The sequence below is a fragment of the Pezoporus occidentalis genome, unplaced genomic scaffold (genome assembly GCF_034315485.1).
Source record: "Pezoporus occidentalis ecotype Australia unplaced genomic scaffold, CSIRO_AGI_Poc_V1 ctg54, whole genome shotgun sequence".
Classification (NCBI taxonomy): Eukaryota; Metazoa; Chordata; class Aves; order Psittaciformes; family Psittacidae; genus Pezoporus; species Pezoporus occidentalis.
The window spans coordinates 4,033,631-4,047,461 of NW_026915877.1; the positions used below are offsets into that span (position 1 = coordinate 4,033,631).

The 13,831-nt window shown below is 44.0% G+C and overlaps 1 protein-coding gene across 5 annotated transcripts in view; it reads right to left on the reverse strand.

The window, feature by feature from the left end:
- Nucleotides 1-13,831, reverse strand: part of CACNB4 (calcium voltage-gated channel auxiliary subunit beta 4) — a 115,724-nt gene that overhangs the window by 71,585 nt on the left and 30,308 nt on the right. The window contains exon 1 of one of the 5 annotated variants that reach the window (XM_062637815.1): nt 1,067-1,305. The exons of the other annotated variants lie outside the window; for them this stretch is intronic. Coding sequence (XP_062493799.1) covers nt 1,067-1,111 — 45 coding nt within the window. The 5' untranslated portion in view covers nt 1,112-1,305. Of the gene's footprint in view, nt 1-1,066; nt 1,306-13,831 lie in introns of those variants that run through there. 5 annotated transcript variants of the gene reach the window in all.

Sequence of the window (13,831 nt, forward strand, 5' to 3'; positions counted from 1 at the left end):
GGATTCCTCTCAGCACGGTGCACTGCATTAATTCAATTCTGCAGAGTTGTGATTCCTCTCCCTCCAAAATCAACGGATGCCAAAACAAGTTGCTAGTACGTGAGGCAACACATTGACAGATTACAGTTCCCAGTCCCAGACCGGCATGACCTTATTGTTAGGCAAGGAAAAAAAGCCTCATCTGAAGAGACATGGGAGCTTGTCCATCCTGCTGGGGACACCGTATCATACAATACATACGTCTGCACTGACGCACGCTATTTTATGTTATAATCTGTGTATTTTACGAGCTGGCCACAACACCTTATGTAACAGACCCCTGTTTAATATGGAACAGCATGTTCCTCGCCGCGGCAATCCCAGCGGTTTCCCTTGCCCCGAGCAATTCTGCCCCGCCGGGCTCCTGCTCAGCTACCGCTGGACAGAAAGGCCACTTGGGCAACCGCCGCCAGCCGTTCTTATTTGGGGCGTCGCGCCCTGACCGCGGTAACGGGGCCTCCACGCTGCAAAAGAACCATTTTGTGAGGCATGTCAAAGGCTCCCCAGCGAGGCTGTTCAGGCTGGAACGGGGAGGGGGGAGGGGGGGGAGATGGTGGGGAAATGATTTCTCAACGATCGACGCCAGCCTGTCCCGGCTTCTTTTGGGCGACACAGGCACTGCCACGCCGGTGGTGCCTCGGAGGCTCCGCCGCTTCGTGACTCCACTCGGAAGGCGCCCGGGGTGACCGGCTGTCCAGGACCCGCACGATGCAGATGGCAGCCGAGCAACTTCGGCTGCTGTTGTGCCGCACACTCACCGAGCGCGGGGTTCATCACCGGCTCTCCCCGCAGCTCTTACAAACCTCCCTCCGCGGAGCAGGAGCCGGCGCTGTCCGTGGCTGCGGAAGAGCAACCACGGTGACCGGCAACAAGCTCCCCCAGGACCCCGAAACACGGCTGCACCCCCACAAATTACGTAACAGAGGAGCATTTCGGGTGGCTCCGACCGGCACCTCCGGTTGCAAAGCCAGGAGGGGGGTGTGTGGGTCTGCCCCCTCGGGATCCCCGCCCCGGCGGCGGCACTCACCGCCTCCGAGTCTTCAAATCCATGCAGGTACAAATTGTCGTACATGGAGGTCCGCTAAACACCGGGCGCCTCCCTGGGTGCAGAACCGGCGCTGCGAGGCGCCGCGGGGGGTGCCGAGCGGCAGAGGCCTGTGCGGCGGCGGGGCCGAGCCTGCCCTCTCAGCGCTGCGGACACCCCAGCCGCGCGGCGCCGCCTCCCGCGCCCACCGCCGCTGCAGGTGCCCCTGCCGGCGCCACGCCACCCCGCAGCCCCCCCACCGCCTTCCCGCCCGACGCAACCCTCTCCCCGCGCTGCCGCGCACCATTGGCTGCGACGTGCCACCGCCGCGCCACCATTGGCTGCGACGCGCCTCTGCGGCCGCCGCGCGGGGCTGCCCCCTGCCGGCTCCCTCACGGTGTTGAGAAACTATCTGCGGAGCTGGGCTACCTGCTCCAAGGCCGCCCGCGCAGGAGCCGAGGGGGACGCAAATAACGGCGGCATCTTTTCCTTTTCCTTTTCTTTGCCTTCCCTCCCTTCTTGTTTCCCTCCTTTTTTCCTTCCTTCTTTCCAACTCTCGCTTCACCACGAGGTGCTGTTCTCACCCACAGAACAGCAGTTCATTTTTGAGGAGAAACCCCCACACCACCCTTCCCCATCCCCAAGGTCTGGAAACGAGCAAACGAAAGACTGAAAATTAAAAGACTGTAAGTTTGAACCTTATTTACAACTAAATTAAAAAGCAAATTTCTAAAATGCATCCTACTCAAGCTTTAAGACTGAGGTTTCTGCTTCCACACACGTATGCTGTACCTCACAGTAAACAGCGCTGACAGACAGGCAAACCTCGTTCCACAGGTGGAGAAACCACGTCCAGAGAAGCTGACTAACAGAGACAGTCACACAGGAAACTGCAAAGCTGGCTCTCCGTGTCTATGTCTCCTGACTTCCTGTCTTATACACTTAAGCACTGAATGTTTCTCCTTGCAGTAAGGAAGTATAACACTAGAGAATAGACCTACATGATAAAAAAGTAAATAAATAATAGAGAATTATAGAGAAATATTTTACAATTTACTTTCCATTTTAAATCTCATCTTCAGTGCAATCTGACACAGCATCTCAGTGATCACAAACACTTCTATTTGTCTTTTCCACTTCCTTCATCTACCTTATCCTTCCAAAGGCTTAATTTAGTTCTGCGAAGTTACCACTAGTCACTTGGGAAGCATTCAACAGACGTGCATAACAAAGCCAAAGGTGTTATTCTCCCCGTAGTCACAATTTCTTACAAATTTAAACAAAGATTCACAAAGCTGTGGTCTTATTCCCAGTTTACTACTTCTATGCTGTCAATGAATTCTTTTCTTCTATCCATATAACCTCCTGGCTTGCAAGAGTTTATGTAACTACATATAGAGGAAGCACAGTCCCACTGATGAACAAGAGACCTGCTGGTAAAGGGAGGCGATTCTGCCCTTCTGCTCCATTCTTGTGAGACTCCACTTGCAGTGCTGTGTCCAGCTCTTGAGCCCCCAGCATAAGAAGGACATGGAACTGTTGGAACAAGTCCAGAGGAAGCCACGGAGATGCTCAGGAAGGGCAGGAGCACCTCTCCTGTGGTTATAGGCTGAGAGAGCTGGGCTTGTTCAGCCTGGAGAAGAGAAAGCTCCAGGGAGACCTGAGAGCAGCTTCCAGGCCCAAAGGGGCTGGAAAGGGGCCTTTTACAAGGGCAAGTAGGGACAGGATAAGGGGCAATGGCTTTAAACAGACAGAGGGGAGATTTACATTAGACATTAGGAAGTTCTTCCCTGTGAGGGTGGTGAGGCACTGGCACAGGTTGCCCAGAAAAGCTGTGGCTGCCCCAGCCCTGGCAGTGTTCAAGGCCAGGCTGGGCAGGGCTTGGAGCAGCCTGGTTTAGTGGAAGGTGTCCCTGCCTGTGGCAGGGTGATTGGAACTGTATGATCTTTAAGGACCCTTCCAACCCAAACCATCCTGTGATTCAATGAAAGTTCAGGTCAATGTTTTTCAGTGTTGAAGTGTTTTGGTTGGTTCTGTTTTTCAGAACTGAGTACTCAGACTATGAGATCTTCCAAGGAACAGCAAGATTGTCTCTGGCCCTATGCAGTGAGCTCATTGCCAATGTTAAACCAACAAACAAAACGTAACAGGTAGTTAATGAACCTCTGATGGCTTTCAAGTAGTCTGTTTCAAACAGGACAGCACTTCTGTCAAACTGGTCCTCGTAGAACAGTTGTTTAGATGACAGAAACTATTTCTATGATTGACACTAACTTGCTCCTTCCTGACCACCTCCACGAAGTGTGGAACAGCCGCAGAGACTGAGCAGCAGTTCCTTCTCCGGAGGGTTATCTTTCCAGTTACTACAGGGCTGGAGGACACAGCCAGCACGATTTTGGGAACATCGTGATGGTTTGAGAAGATGGTTCAGATGAAGGAGATTTCAGTTTCTAAGGTTGTCTTTAAACTCTCTATACGTGAGTTAATGGATTCATTTTTAGGGCCTGTGTTACGGAGCAGTTCCCCTCCCCAGCTTGAAGATCCGTGATGTTACAAATTTAAAGAAATAAACACATTGTTGGTGGGAGACTATTAAAATTTAAAAAGAAGGAATTTCTAAGTGCAACATCAGAATCATTTGTTGATTAAAAATAAAAAAAAAAGGCATGAAATTGCAAGAAATAAAAAAAAAAAAGTGACTGAACCTCACATAAATTTGTAATGAAATAATTTAATTCACAAGTCAGGGGTATCACTATTTGATTTCCAGTACTTCTGTTTTACACTGTCCTTAAACCTGGAGGTTATTAAAAATACGTATTTAATGACTCAACTTGAAAGGCTCCTAAAAGTTGCTATAAAAATATACACAGCTCATTACACAGGGATTGTACTTGAAAAAGATAGAAATGTAAGGGACAGTCACACAACCTACTTCAAGCATTTAGCTTAAGTGCCTAAAATGCAGTGCTCGGGGTGGTCAGTATGGCGGTGCTGCCTCCCAACACCTCCGCAGGGCCACCAGCACTGGGTCCTGTCCTCCTTCCTGACCACCAGCGACGTGGGGAGACCTGAAGTGCATCCCCCTGCAACAGAGCTAACCTCTGTCAGCCGAAACTTACACATCCAGTGCTCATTTTCATGATCTAAGTTGAAGAAAATTATTAGAAGAGCCAAAAAATATCCAGGAGCCCCTGTAATTTTAAGTTGTTTTCCCCAGCCATGCACCTAAAATGCAAATATACAAATACCTGTAAAATTTTGAGGAACTCTAAATCAAAGACTATTTCAAATATTATGAAGTAATTTATCCAGGAAACATGCAACAGAAACCAACAGAGGTAGCACACCAAAGCGAGAGAGGAAGACATCCAGCTCTTTGGAAATTGTCTGAAAAATAATCAGGCTCCCAAAATATACTGAAGGAACAGGAGACTTGGATGCAGCTCAGAAACATGGAGTACAGAAGGTTTGGTAGGGGAGGATATACAGGTGAAAGAAAATACCTCAAAATTAATCTTATTGCCAAGCCATTGCTATTCCAGTCTTACCTGTAACACAGGCATTTCTATATATGACTACCAGCTATTATTCAGGGAAAGCATGTTACGCTTTTACAGTGAGGGATACTGCGTTACCACAGATACACAGGTGGTCATCTGCTGGCTTCCAGAAAGTCAAATCTCTTTGGTTTCCACTTACAGGATAGCTTCGCACAGGCAACATGGAGAGAGTACAATATGAGAAAGAGTAAAAAACTTAATCTTTTTTTCGTTGAGCTTCCTGAGGAGTGGTCCAAAAGAACAAAAAAAAAAAAAAAATCCACTGCAATGAAAACTAAGGCTCACACATTAACTGAAGGTTTTGAGAGATCAAAATCATCCCCAGCCTGCTTCCAAAAGAGAATACAGATGATCTGATACTGCTGCGCAGGGAGTTCTACTGCCTCAGGCCACAGAGAAACATTCTGGTACAGGGCACCTTCAGTGGGTATGTGGCTAACACCAAAGCAACCAGCATCCAAAACCCCATTGGTTTGTGTGTGTACCATGCACAGCTGTGAGAGACCTGGTGAAAACATGAATGGGGAAATCAGACAAACTGAGTCTTTTTAAGTTCTAACCCTTTACAAAATGTGTGGTTTTGTAGGTTTTTGTTTGTTTGGGTTTTTTGTTGTTGTTGTTTGGTTTTATTTTGTTTTTTAATGGTGTCCCTTGCTGCAATATACATTTTGTTTGTATTATACATTTACAATATGATTCTATCATTTGGAATTACCTTAAAGGATATGAAATATATTAGAAGCCTCCTCCTTCTCAGGACTTTTTATAGGCTGACATAAGAAGACTGACATAAGAAGTCTGAAGCTAAAAGGAAAGGCTTGCCAAAACAGTGTGGTGGACCCAGAGCAGAATGGGAAACAACAGCTAGCAGATAAGTCAGTCTTGTTCCCTTCCCACACTCAGCATCAGCCAAGGTGAAAGTGATCTCATGAAGAGAAACTCAGTTTCTCCATTCCCTATAATGGCAACCTCTGCTTTGAAAGCAAGGTTAATCAGGGAACCCAAATATCACCTGTGCACTGAGCATCCTTGCGCAGGCAAATATATTTGGTAGCATTATCACAGCTGCCTGAAAATCTTTGGTCTCAGACCTGTTACATGGAGGAAGCTGGTTTTCTGTGCTTCCTTTTTAATTTGGGCGTTGGAGAATGATCCTGCAAGCACTTACTTTAAGATAGCACTACCCATGGCTGCTGTTTCCACGTGGCTACCTACAATAATAATCAGCATTTGGAAAGAGTCTTCTAAGACTTCCAATAACTGACAGGTCACTGGGAATGTAACTCAGACTAACTAGTTTCTTCTGGCCTCAAATAAATGCTTTACTGCACCCTTTTAGGTTGGGGGTGAGGGGAAGAGAAGGGTTTGGAAATCAGAATGCTTTGAGCATCCCAGAGACCTCTGAAGTACTTATCTTCTTCCAAATAGTTCAATCCCACTAGAGGTTATCCAAGTTCTTATTTTTTTTTAGAATCAACCCTCTCTGAAGTACAAAGGAAGTCTCTTTAAAACATGCATCCCTATATTCCAGAATGTCAATTATTTAGTCATTTCTGACCTATCCAAATGTGGGAATGATGTTTTTCAAGGGGCATGAATTTTGTACAGAACCATAGGAAATTTTATTTAAAGCTCAATCTAAACATTACACAATCAAATGACAGCACTTGTATGGTTCTTTTAGGAGATGTAGCAATGATCTATTTGCATAAACACACTAAAGTGCTATTTGAATAAATGCACAGTAACTAGATTGCCAAGTCAAGTAAATGCCTCAGCACTGCAGTGCGCAAAGCCAGAATGTAAGTCAGCAAGTTCTCTCTTTTTTGCACTTTTAACAAATTTCACTTTCACCTGGGATTTCGCTGTTACTAACTCAGTGCAAGTCATGCAGCGGGACTGCAGGCCTCAGTGCCTCTTCTGCTGCTACTGTGGAGGAGAGAAGTATCAACAGGAATATTAACACTGAAGTGACAAAATCCCAACAGCAACTCAGTGAAGGTGGTCAGAAGTTCTTTATGGGCTCTCTGCTCTGACAGTAAGGTTACGATCCTGGACTCGTAATATTACTTCAGGGAATGAGACAGCCTCCCTGCAGCAGGCAAGAGCATCTTAACACAACGCATTAGTGGTTACACTAATAGCACATTTGGATATGAACCCACTTTTTCTAGCACTCTTATGCACACAGAAGACTCCCAAACCCACAGTCTTCATCAGCATGCTTCATATGGAACATAAGCATTGGTTTTGATCTCTCATTGTCGGAATTCTGGGACCTGTTGAAGAAAATTGTTCTCCCCCATATAATGCTGCTCTTGCTGAAATCAGCAAAACATCCCAAGTCTGTATTTCATTAGAATAAAGGAAAAGGACCGTCAGCATTCTCCAGCAATCCACCTAAGGCAGAACTTGCTTCCACCAGTTGGAAGGAGTCCAGTTCCTCACTTTTCTAAGTTATTTGGCACAGCCCAATTGCTTACCCCTTCTCCCTCTAAAGCAATTTCTTTCTCTCTCTCTTTCCTCTTCTGTTTTATAACAGAGATTAGATAAGCATCTGGTTCAGTAACAACAGCTTCTGCCTTGGAGTGGAGGTATGAATAAGATAACCTCTTGAGATCCATACTAACCCTGTTTTCCAGCACCTCACAAGCAATGATAACTGGATGACATTTGTAGTACTTGGCAGTCCTTGAAGCTATCAGATGAGTAAGGATGTATTTACATTTCAAAACAAAGAAGTGTTGTGCTGTTTGGGATATGTCGTGGCACAGAGAATTCTGTACATTTAAAGGTTTTATTAAAAAAAAACACTCTTGGATGGCATGCTTTAATTCTTTGAATTGCAAGTAATAAATTAGTCTGGTAGGGTCTAATTTGACAGTTTTTCTGGAGGAAGTGAGGTGCCACCTATCCTAAAACACATTTATCTGACACTGTTATGTAAAGGCTGCTATAATTAAAGAGAGTGTGAAGACTTCATTGTCACTTTCCCTTGGTTTCAAGCACCTACAATAAGAGAGGTAACTGGGCTACATTTGTAGGTATCCTCTATATTTAACTAGTTGTGAAATTTCTCTTTCCTACAGGCACTACAGAGATTTGCAAGTAGCTGAGCTGTGGGGAACTCAGGAACCATAGCTAGGGCCTTCCAGGGTGGTTTTGATACAGAGGAGCAGATTATCTCCACCTCCTGAGGCAGGTATGAATGTGTTCTGAGGTTTAAATAACTCAAGCCAGCTTTAATTGTGGCTTCCACTTTTGCACAGCATCAAGCAAAGCAAATCCAGAATTACCTGCAAAATGTTGCAAGACACAGCCCAGAGCTGTATCACTGTATTAACACAGGTCTCCCTTTTAAAGACTTGGAACTTGAAGTAAAGTACCTACACTGACACGTGGGCAGTTGAGCAGTCATGGTGATATTCACAGGCACTGAATGCACAGAGATCTCCCTCCAGCAAAACTTCCATTGATCAGTAGCTCTCAGCATCCACCAGGCTGCTACCGGCTGAAGGTCCAAATCACCAAGTCATGCTAGAGGTACCAACCAAAAAGACAGAGTGGTCTTATGGCTGGAACTGCATCATATTTCTTTGTTGGAGTGAATATAGGGATTTCTGTTTTTAGAGAAGATTTTTATCTTCATGCCAAAAACCATCTAGGCCAAAGGATTAAGCATTTATTTCATTTCTTATTTTAAGCTCCTATTCTTGTCTTATGAATGTTAATCTCCTTAACTGCCGAAAGTGCTGATGTGGAGTGCTTCCGTCTATCACTTTAGGCTGTAACTGATGAAATGATGGCAAAGTATCACCAACAGCCAATTACAAAGCTTATGGGAAGCTGGTGCTATTTTACCCAGGCAGTGAAAGTCACCACTGCATTCTGGAAAGCCTCATCAGTTCTGAAACGCACACAGACACACATATCAGAGCAACAATATCCACCTGGGGCTGATCAGAGAAAAGCTGCGATGGAGGATGGAGCTCTGCAAGCATAAGGCCATGGTGGCCAGGAATGCCAGGTACATCAACTCAAATCACAGCTGTTTGTTTAAGATTATGCACTCTGCATATGGATCATCTCCAGATCTTCAGCATCATCTGATACCCATTATAACAAAAGAGCATATAAGCTGGTGGCAGTAATACACTGCTGTCCTAAATGAGTTCATCAAAATCCCAAACTCACGAGATGGAGGACCTCACAGGAGTAGACAGCCATAAGCAGAAAGATCTCCCAATCTCATAAAAGCCATAGAGCCCAGAAAGCTCCTGGTCAGCGTTAGCTTCCCAGATGCATTCAAATATTTGTAGTTTTATAAGTATACATTCATAAAAACGTTACTCAAAATATATTTTTGATAAATTACAACTATCAGGTTGTAAAGAGAACTGTTAGTTCTTTAGAGAAAACAGAGCCTTGACTGAGCAATCAGAGCTGGGCAAAGATGACCCTGCTAGCTAAAACAAAATGCCAGCATCTGTTAAAAACATGATCTCACTGGAGACTTTTTCCTTTAGATAAACCAGTAAAACTACAATTTCTATTTTGTATTTAGGGTGTCTTAGAGTGTCTTAAAAAGACAAAGGGTGTCTTAAAAGGAATCAGACCATTTTTAAGTTTTTAAGTCCTAGTGCTAAGAAGAATTTGTTAAGAGGCTGAAGGAAGAAATAAATAAAATTAGGCAAATGTGACACAAACATCTATAGTCTGCTGCTTCTCCTTGGGATTTTACAGGGATGGATTGATTAGCCTGTTGATTTTATTGCATTTTTGTATGATTTATAATCCAATTACCATATACTGCAACACAGCACTTCAAGTTTATGGCAAGGGACTGTAGGAAAGTCTTCAGTTCATTTCAGTAGATTTCTATGAAACCATCCAAGTGGAGAAACTGATCCAGAAACAACAGATCAATGAATGAGGAACCACTTATCCAACCTGATTTCTTTAAATATTTAGTCATGAGAAAAACAAGGATTCAAGGATTTGGCTCTGTATCTTTATGTGAGTTCTTGACTGTAAAGCCTCTGGGAGACTTTTCTGATCTGATGAAACCATGACTTCGTGCTATTCTCACCATCCAGAAGCAGAACATGAAATCTGTGTAATGATCACTGCTCATCATCGTTATGAGACTCTCCTAAAACATATTTCTAATGCATCTCCATTTGAGAGGTTCGCTCTCTTCCACTGGCAATTCTTCCTCCTTCTTCAAGAAAACAAACAGCACCATTTCCAGTAGGACTTATTCAAGCTTGCCAAGAGCCACTTTGTGCTAGGTAGGATGGCTCAAAACAGACACCAAGCCCCCAAAATGTTGTCCTTCTTCCTTCCACAGTACACTCTCACTGCACAAGCACTTCATGCCACGTGGGGTCTGCACCAGCAGATCCAGGTTCAGCTGTGACTTGGCACAGGACAAGATTTCAGGGATCCCTGGGCACCAACAACCCCCAGCAAAGTCAGGTGGGAATCTGGGATGAATTCAGTCATCTGTGCTTGGCTCAGGGTGATAAACACCTGCAAATCTCACTTAATTCATTCAGCATCTCAAAATACTCCACACGCCAGCAGCACTGTATGAGTCCTTTCACAAATCTGAGGCAGAAAAGAAACGACTAAAAATACCTTCTGCCTTTTCCTTACAAGAGAGAACAATCATAATTATAAAAATCCTTGCAGCAGCAGAGCTCATCTTCATGTTGCAGGTGTAAAAAGCCCTGTGTGTTTTACATATGGGGTTCAATGCATGAAGAGCTATTAATCTGGAAAGAATGGAATCTGTTCCTCAGCTTTTAGGCAAAGATGTTTGAACCCATCAGTAAACCTTTAAAATTCACAGATTAAAATGATGTACCAATGCACATGATGTTAGGAGGTTGTTCTGTGAAAGCTCAGGTATAGTTCAGAAGCTTGATGATATCAGGTAATTTTACACGAATACTGATTTTTTTCCCCCTTTCATGCAGTTGCTAGACATGTATTTTCCTTAATCTCTCAAAATCCAAATCATGCATAAAAAACCCAAACAGAATGATTAGTTTATTCCAGCCTTTGACAGCATCCTTACAGAGACTACTTTAAAGAAAAACAAAACCAAACTCTAAACAGACTGCAGAAATGAAAGTTCTGTCTCATATCTAAAACTGTCTATGAGACAGGGAAAAAAAAAAGTAGGAATAAATGGAAAAAGGATCAATATTTAGGCTTTAATATTTGCTATGGTCCAAAAAAAAAAACCAAAGAACTCTTCATTACAATAGTGATGTTCTCACATAAAATGAAGTTAATTTGAGAGCGAGCATGGAAAAATTCAGCTTGAACAGCTAAGCTTGACAGAGTTACAAGCAGAAAACAGAATATTGTAATTGGAAGTGTTGAGAATAATAACAGCAGCTCTGCCATTCCTGCCTATAATCATTATGAGCAATAGAGAAGCAGATCGGAATCCCATGTTCTCAGAATTTAATTCAATATCCACATGAGGGAGCAGAGAATTAAAAGGTGATAAAAATCAATATTCATAAAAGGGCATATTTATCCCAACTGTAGAAGAATTCCAGACCCTATTAAAATAAACAATAGAACCTAAAACCTGTGAGCTTATCCTTAAAAAAAGGATTGGACATTTATTTGAATATTACAACTATTGTAACTCTACACATTCAGCTTAGCAAAATTTGAAGGGATATAGTTAAGCTTTGCTTCCAGCCTTGATCCCTTGGCAGGGACAGGCTTAGGAAAACACCTAATATTGTTGACAGGTTATTGTATATGTGTTTTCCACTGCATTTTATTTTCCAAAAATATCTCCCATTAGCTGCTGTGATGGACAGAATACTAGATTAGACTTATATTCACTCTATTCAACTACGGTAATTATTACGTTCTACAACATTGACCCCTGTGCAGCTAAAGGTAACCACACTTTTAGGTCTATACCAGAAACTTATAAGCTTTATTTTCAGACACACTGGTGTGCAGTAACGAAAAATTGGTTTTACTCCAGTTCAGACTGGAAATAAAATGATGATTCGAACACTCACTACTGCTATTAAAACTCATACTAAAGAAAAACACATCAAATGTCTTAGTAGGGAATACTGCTGCTATCTCTTGGTTCAGCTGAATAAAAACAGCAGAATAAAATTACTGAGTAGTGTTCTGCAGATGGAGCGTATGTATGAGGAGCTTTCATTAATATCCAACATGACTTGTACAGTCAGAAACTGGGCCCTTGGAAACCTGTGGTTCTAGGATGGCTTCCTAAACCCAGCTGGCACTGGGATACTCTGAAGTCTGCTGACCTTGACTAAAGTAGATTGGCTAGACATGGAGCAAATTTGGACAGGAAAACTCCATGTTTTGGTTTTAGTATTTTATCATTCAAATTCTCCTTGGAACTGCATCAATGAACGTAGCTGCTTCACATTTGGAGTGCAAATCTGGAAACATGGGCATGTTACAAACCGTAGTGGTACACTGCTGTACCCAAGGGCTGTTTCACCCAGGAAGCAGGACTCATTCACAAGTTCAGAGTAGGCAGTGATTGCGTTTGACCTCTGGTAAGTCACAGACCAAAGAGTTTCACCTACATAACCACAGCCCTTAACTGAGACCTACAAATTTGTGTTACGAAAAATAATTTAGAGTGGATGAATATGATTTCCTAGGAAAGAATTTGCTCTCAACTTGAAGACATCAAGCAAAGAACAGTCTACAGCTGCCCTTGGCTCCAGAGGTTAATCACCAAGAAACAGAACAGCCCACCAGTTTTACTGGATGCAGGTCTGGACTCCTATGGTCTCTGGTTCCCACAGGCAGTGCTCCTGGATGTGAGGTCCACCCAGGGTAGCCATGGTGTGGTTCAATACGTGGTGCCTGACCTGCTGAGCCTCCACATTTGCTTGGCTTGGGTCAAAACATGATCATGGTCGAAGGGAACAGCTAGCCTCATTAAGGGACCATGGCAGCACCAAGTCCCTAGCGATGCAATGATCCTCCTGAGGAAGCTCTAGGACTGTGGCTGTTCTGCAGGACAAGAAAGCACTTCCCAGTTCCTGGTCCCAGCTGGGTTTCCTACCCTCAGGTCAAACTCACATCAAAATGAAATCCACCCAGACATCACCAGTCTCCCTGTCTCTTCCTCCCCAGCTGCTCCGCTCCCTGGGCACAGCAGCCATCGCTCACTCTGACCGCTTTTAATCTGGACATCTGGGGACCATGATGCAATACAGGCTACAGTGATCACTACAAGTCTACACGTGGCCTGAAATTATCAGATACCTATCTCAGGAGTAGCCCACCCAAAAGCTACCCTGTCTTGCATCCAGCAAAACCCACTGGTCTTTCTGATAATCCATTTCAGACTGACTCTGTTTCTCAGAAAACTGTTCTGCTGGAAGATTCAGAATCTTTAGCTATGACTCATCTCCATCAACTCCTGACAGCTTGATCTTGTATCACATGTGAAAGTGGGCAGTCCAGCTGAAGGGACCTCTATGATCACCCCAGTTCCACACCACTCTACACATTGCTTCGCCCCCTTCTCAACAGTACAGCATCTCTCCCCAGTGCAAACTGAACTCCTTTTCCTTCCCACTCAGCCTGGATTGAAATTCAGCAATAGGTTCCAGCCTAGGTCTGGGTGGGGTAGAAGCCGGGCACTGTGGAAGTAACAGGCAGAGGGAAGTGATAGGGGGGGGATGCAGCTATCACCCCTGACCAAAAATCATAAAGCAGAAATCACTAAATTCATATGCATTACAAGGAAAAGAAGCAGGGAAGGACCACCATGAAATATATATAAATAGCATTAATCCAGCCTAATGAAAAGATGTAGAAGAGCCCACTGCTTATTCCTGTGACTAATCAGAGAGGTGAACTGATTGAAACAAAAACTGAAGAACTGCATGGCTTTGAGCACAAAAGCAACAAATATATGATGAGAGAACACTGAATCAGCATTTTCCCGCTTCTTCAGCTGCCTTTGTGTGCGATGTTCCCTGTATTTCTGTATTAGTATTCCAACACAGTTGGATCTCCATAAATCCCTCCACAGCTACTTGTCAACATAACTTGCTACTGCTTCTACTTTTGCTAGCTGCCTGGATACAGGAAGAGGCACACCAGTGTTGCTTCACTGTTCCAGGGTGTATCATTTATGCATCTTCTTGCTGCATGGGGCAGGCCC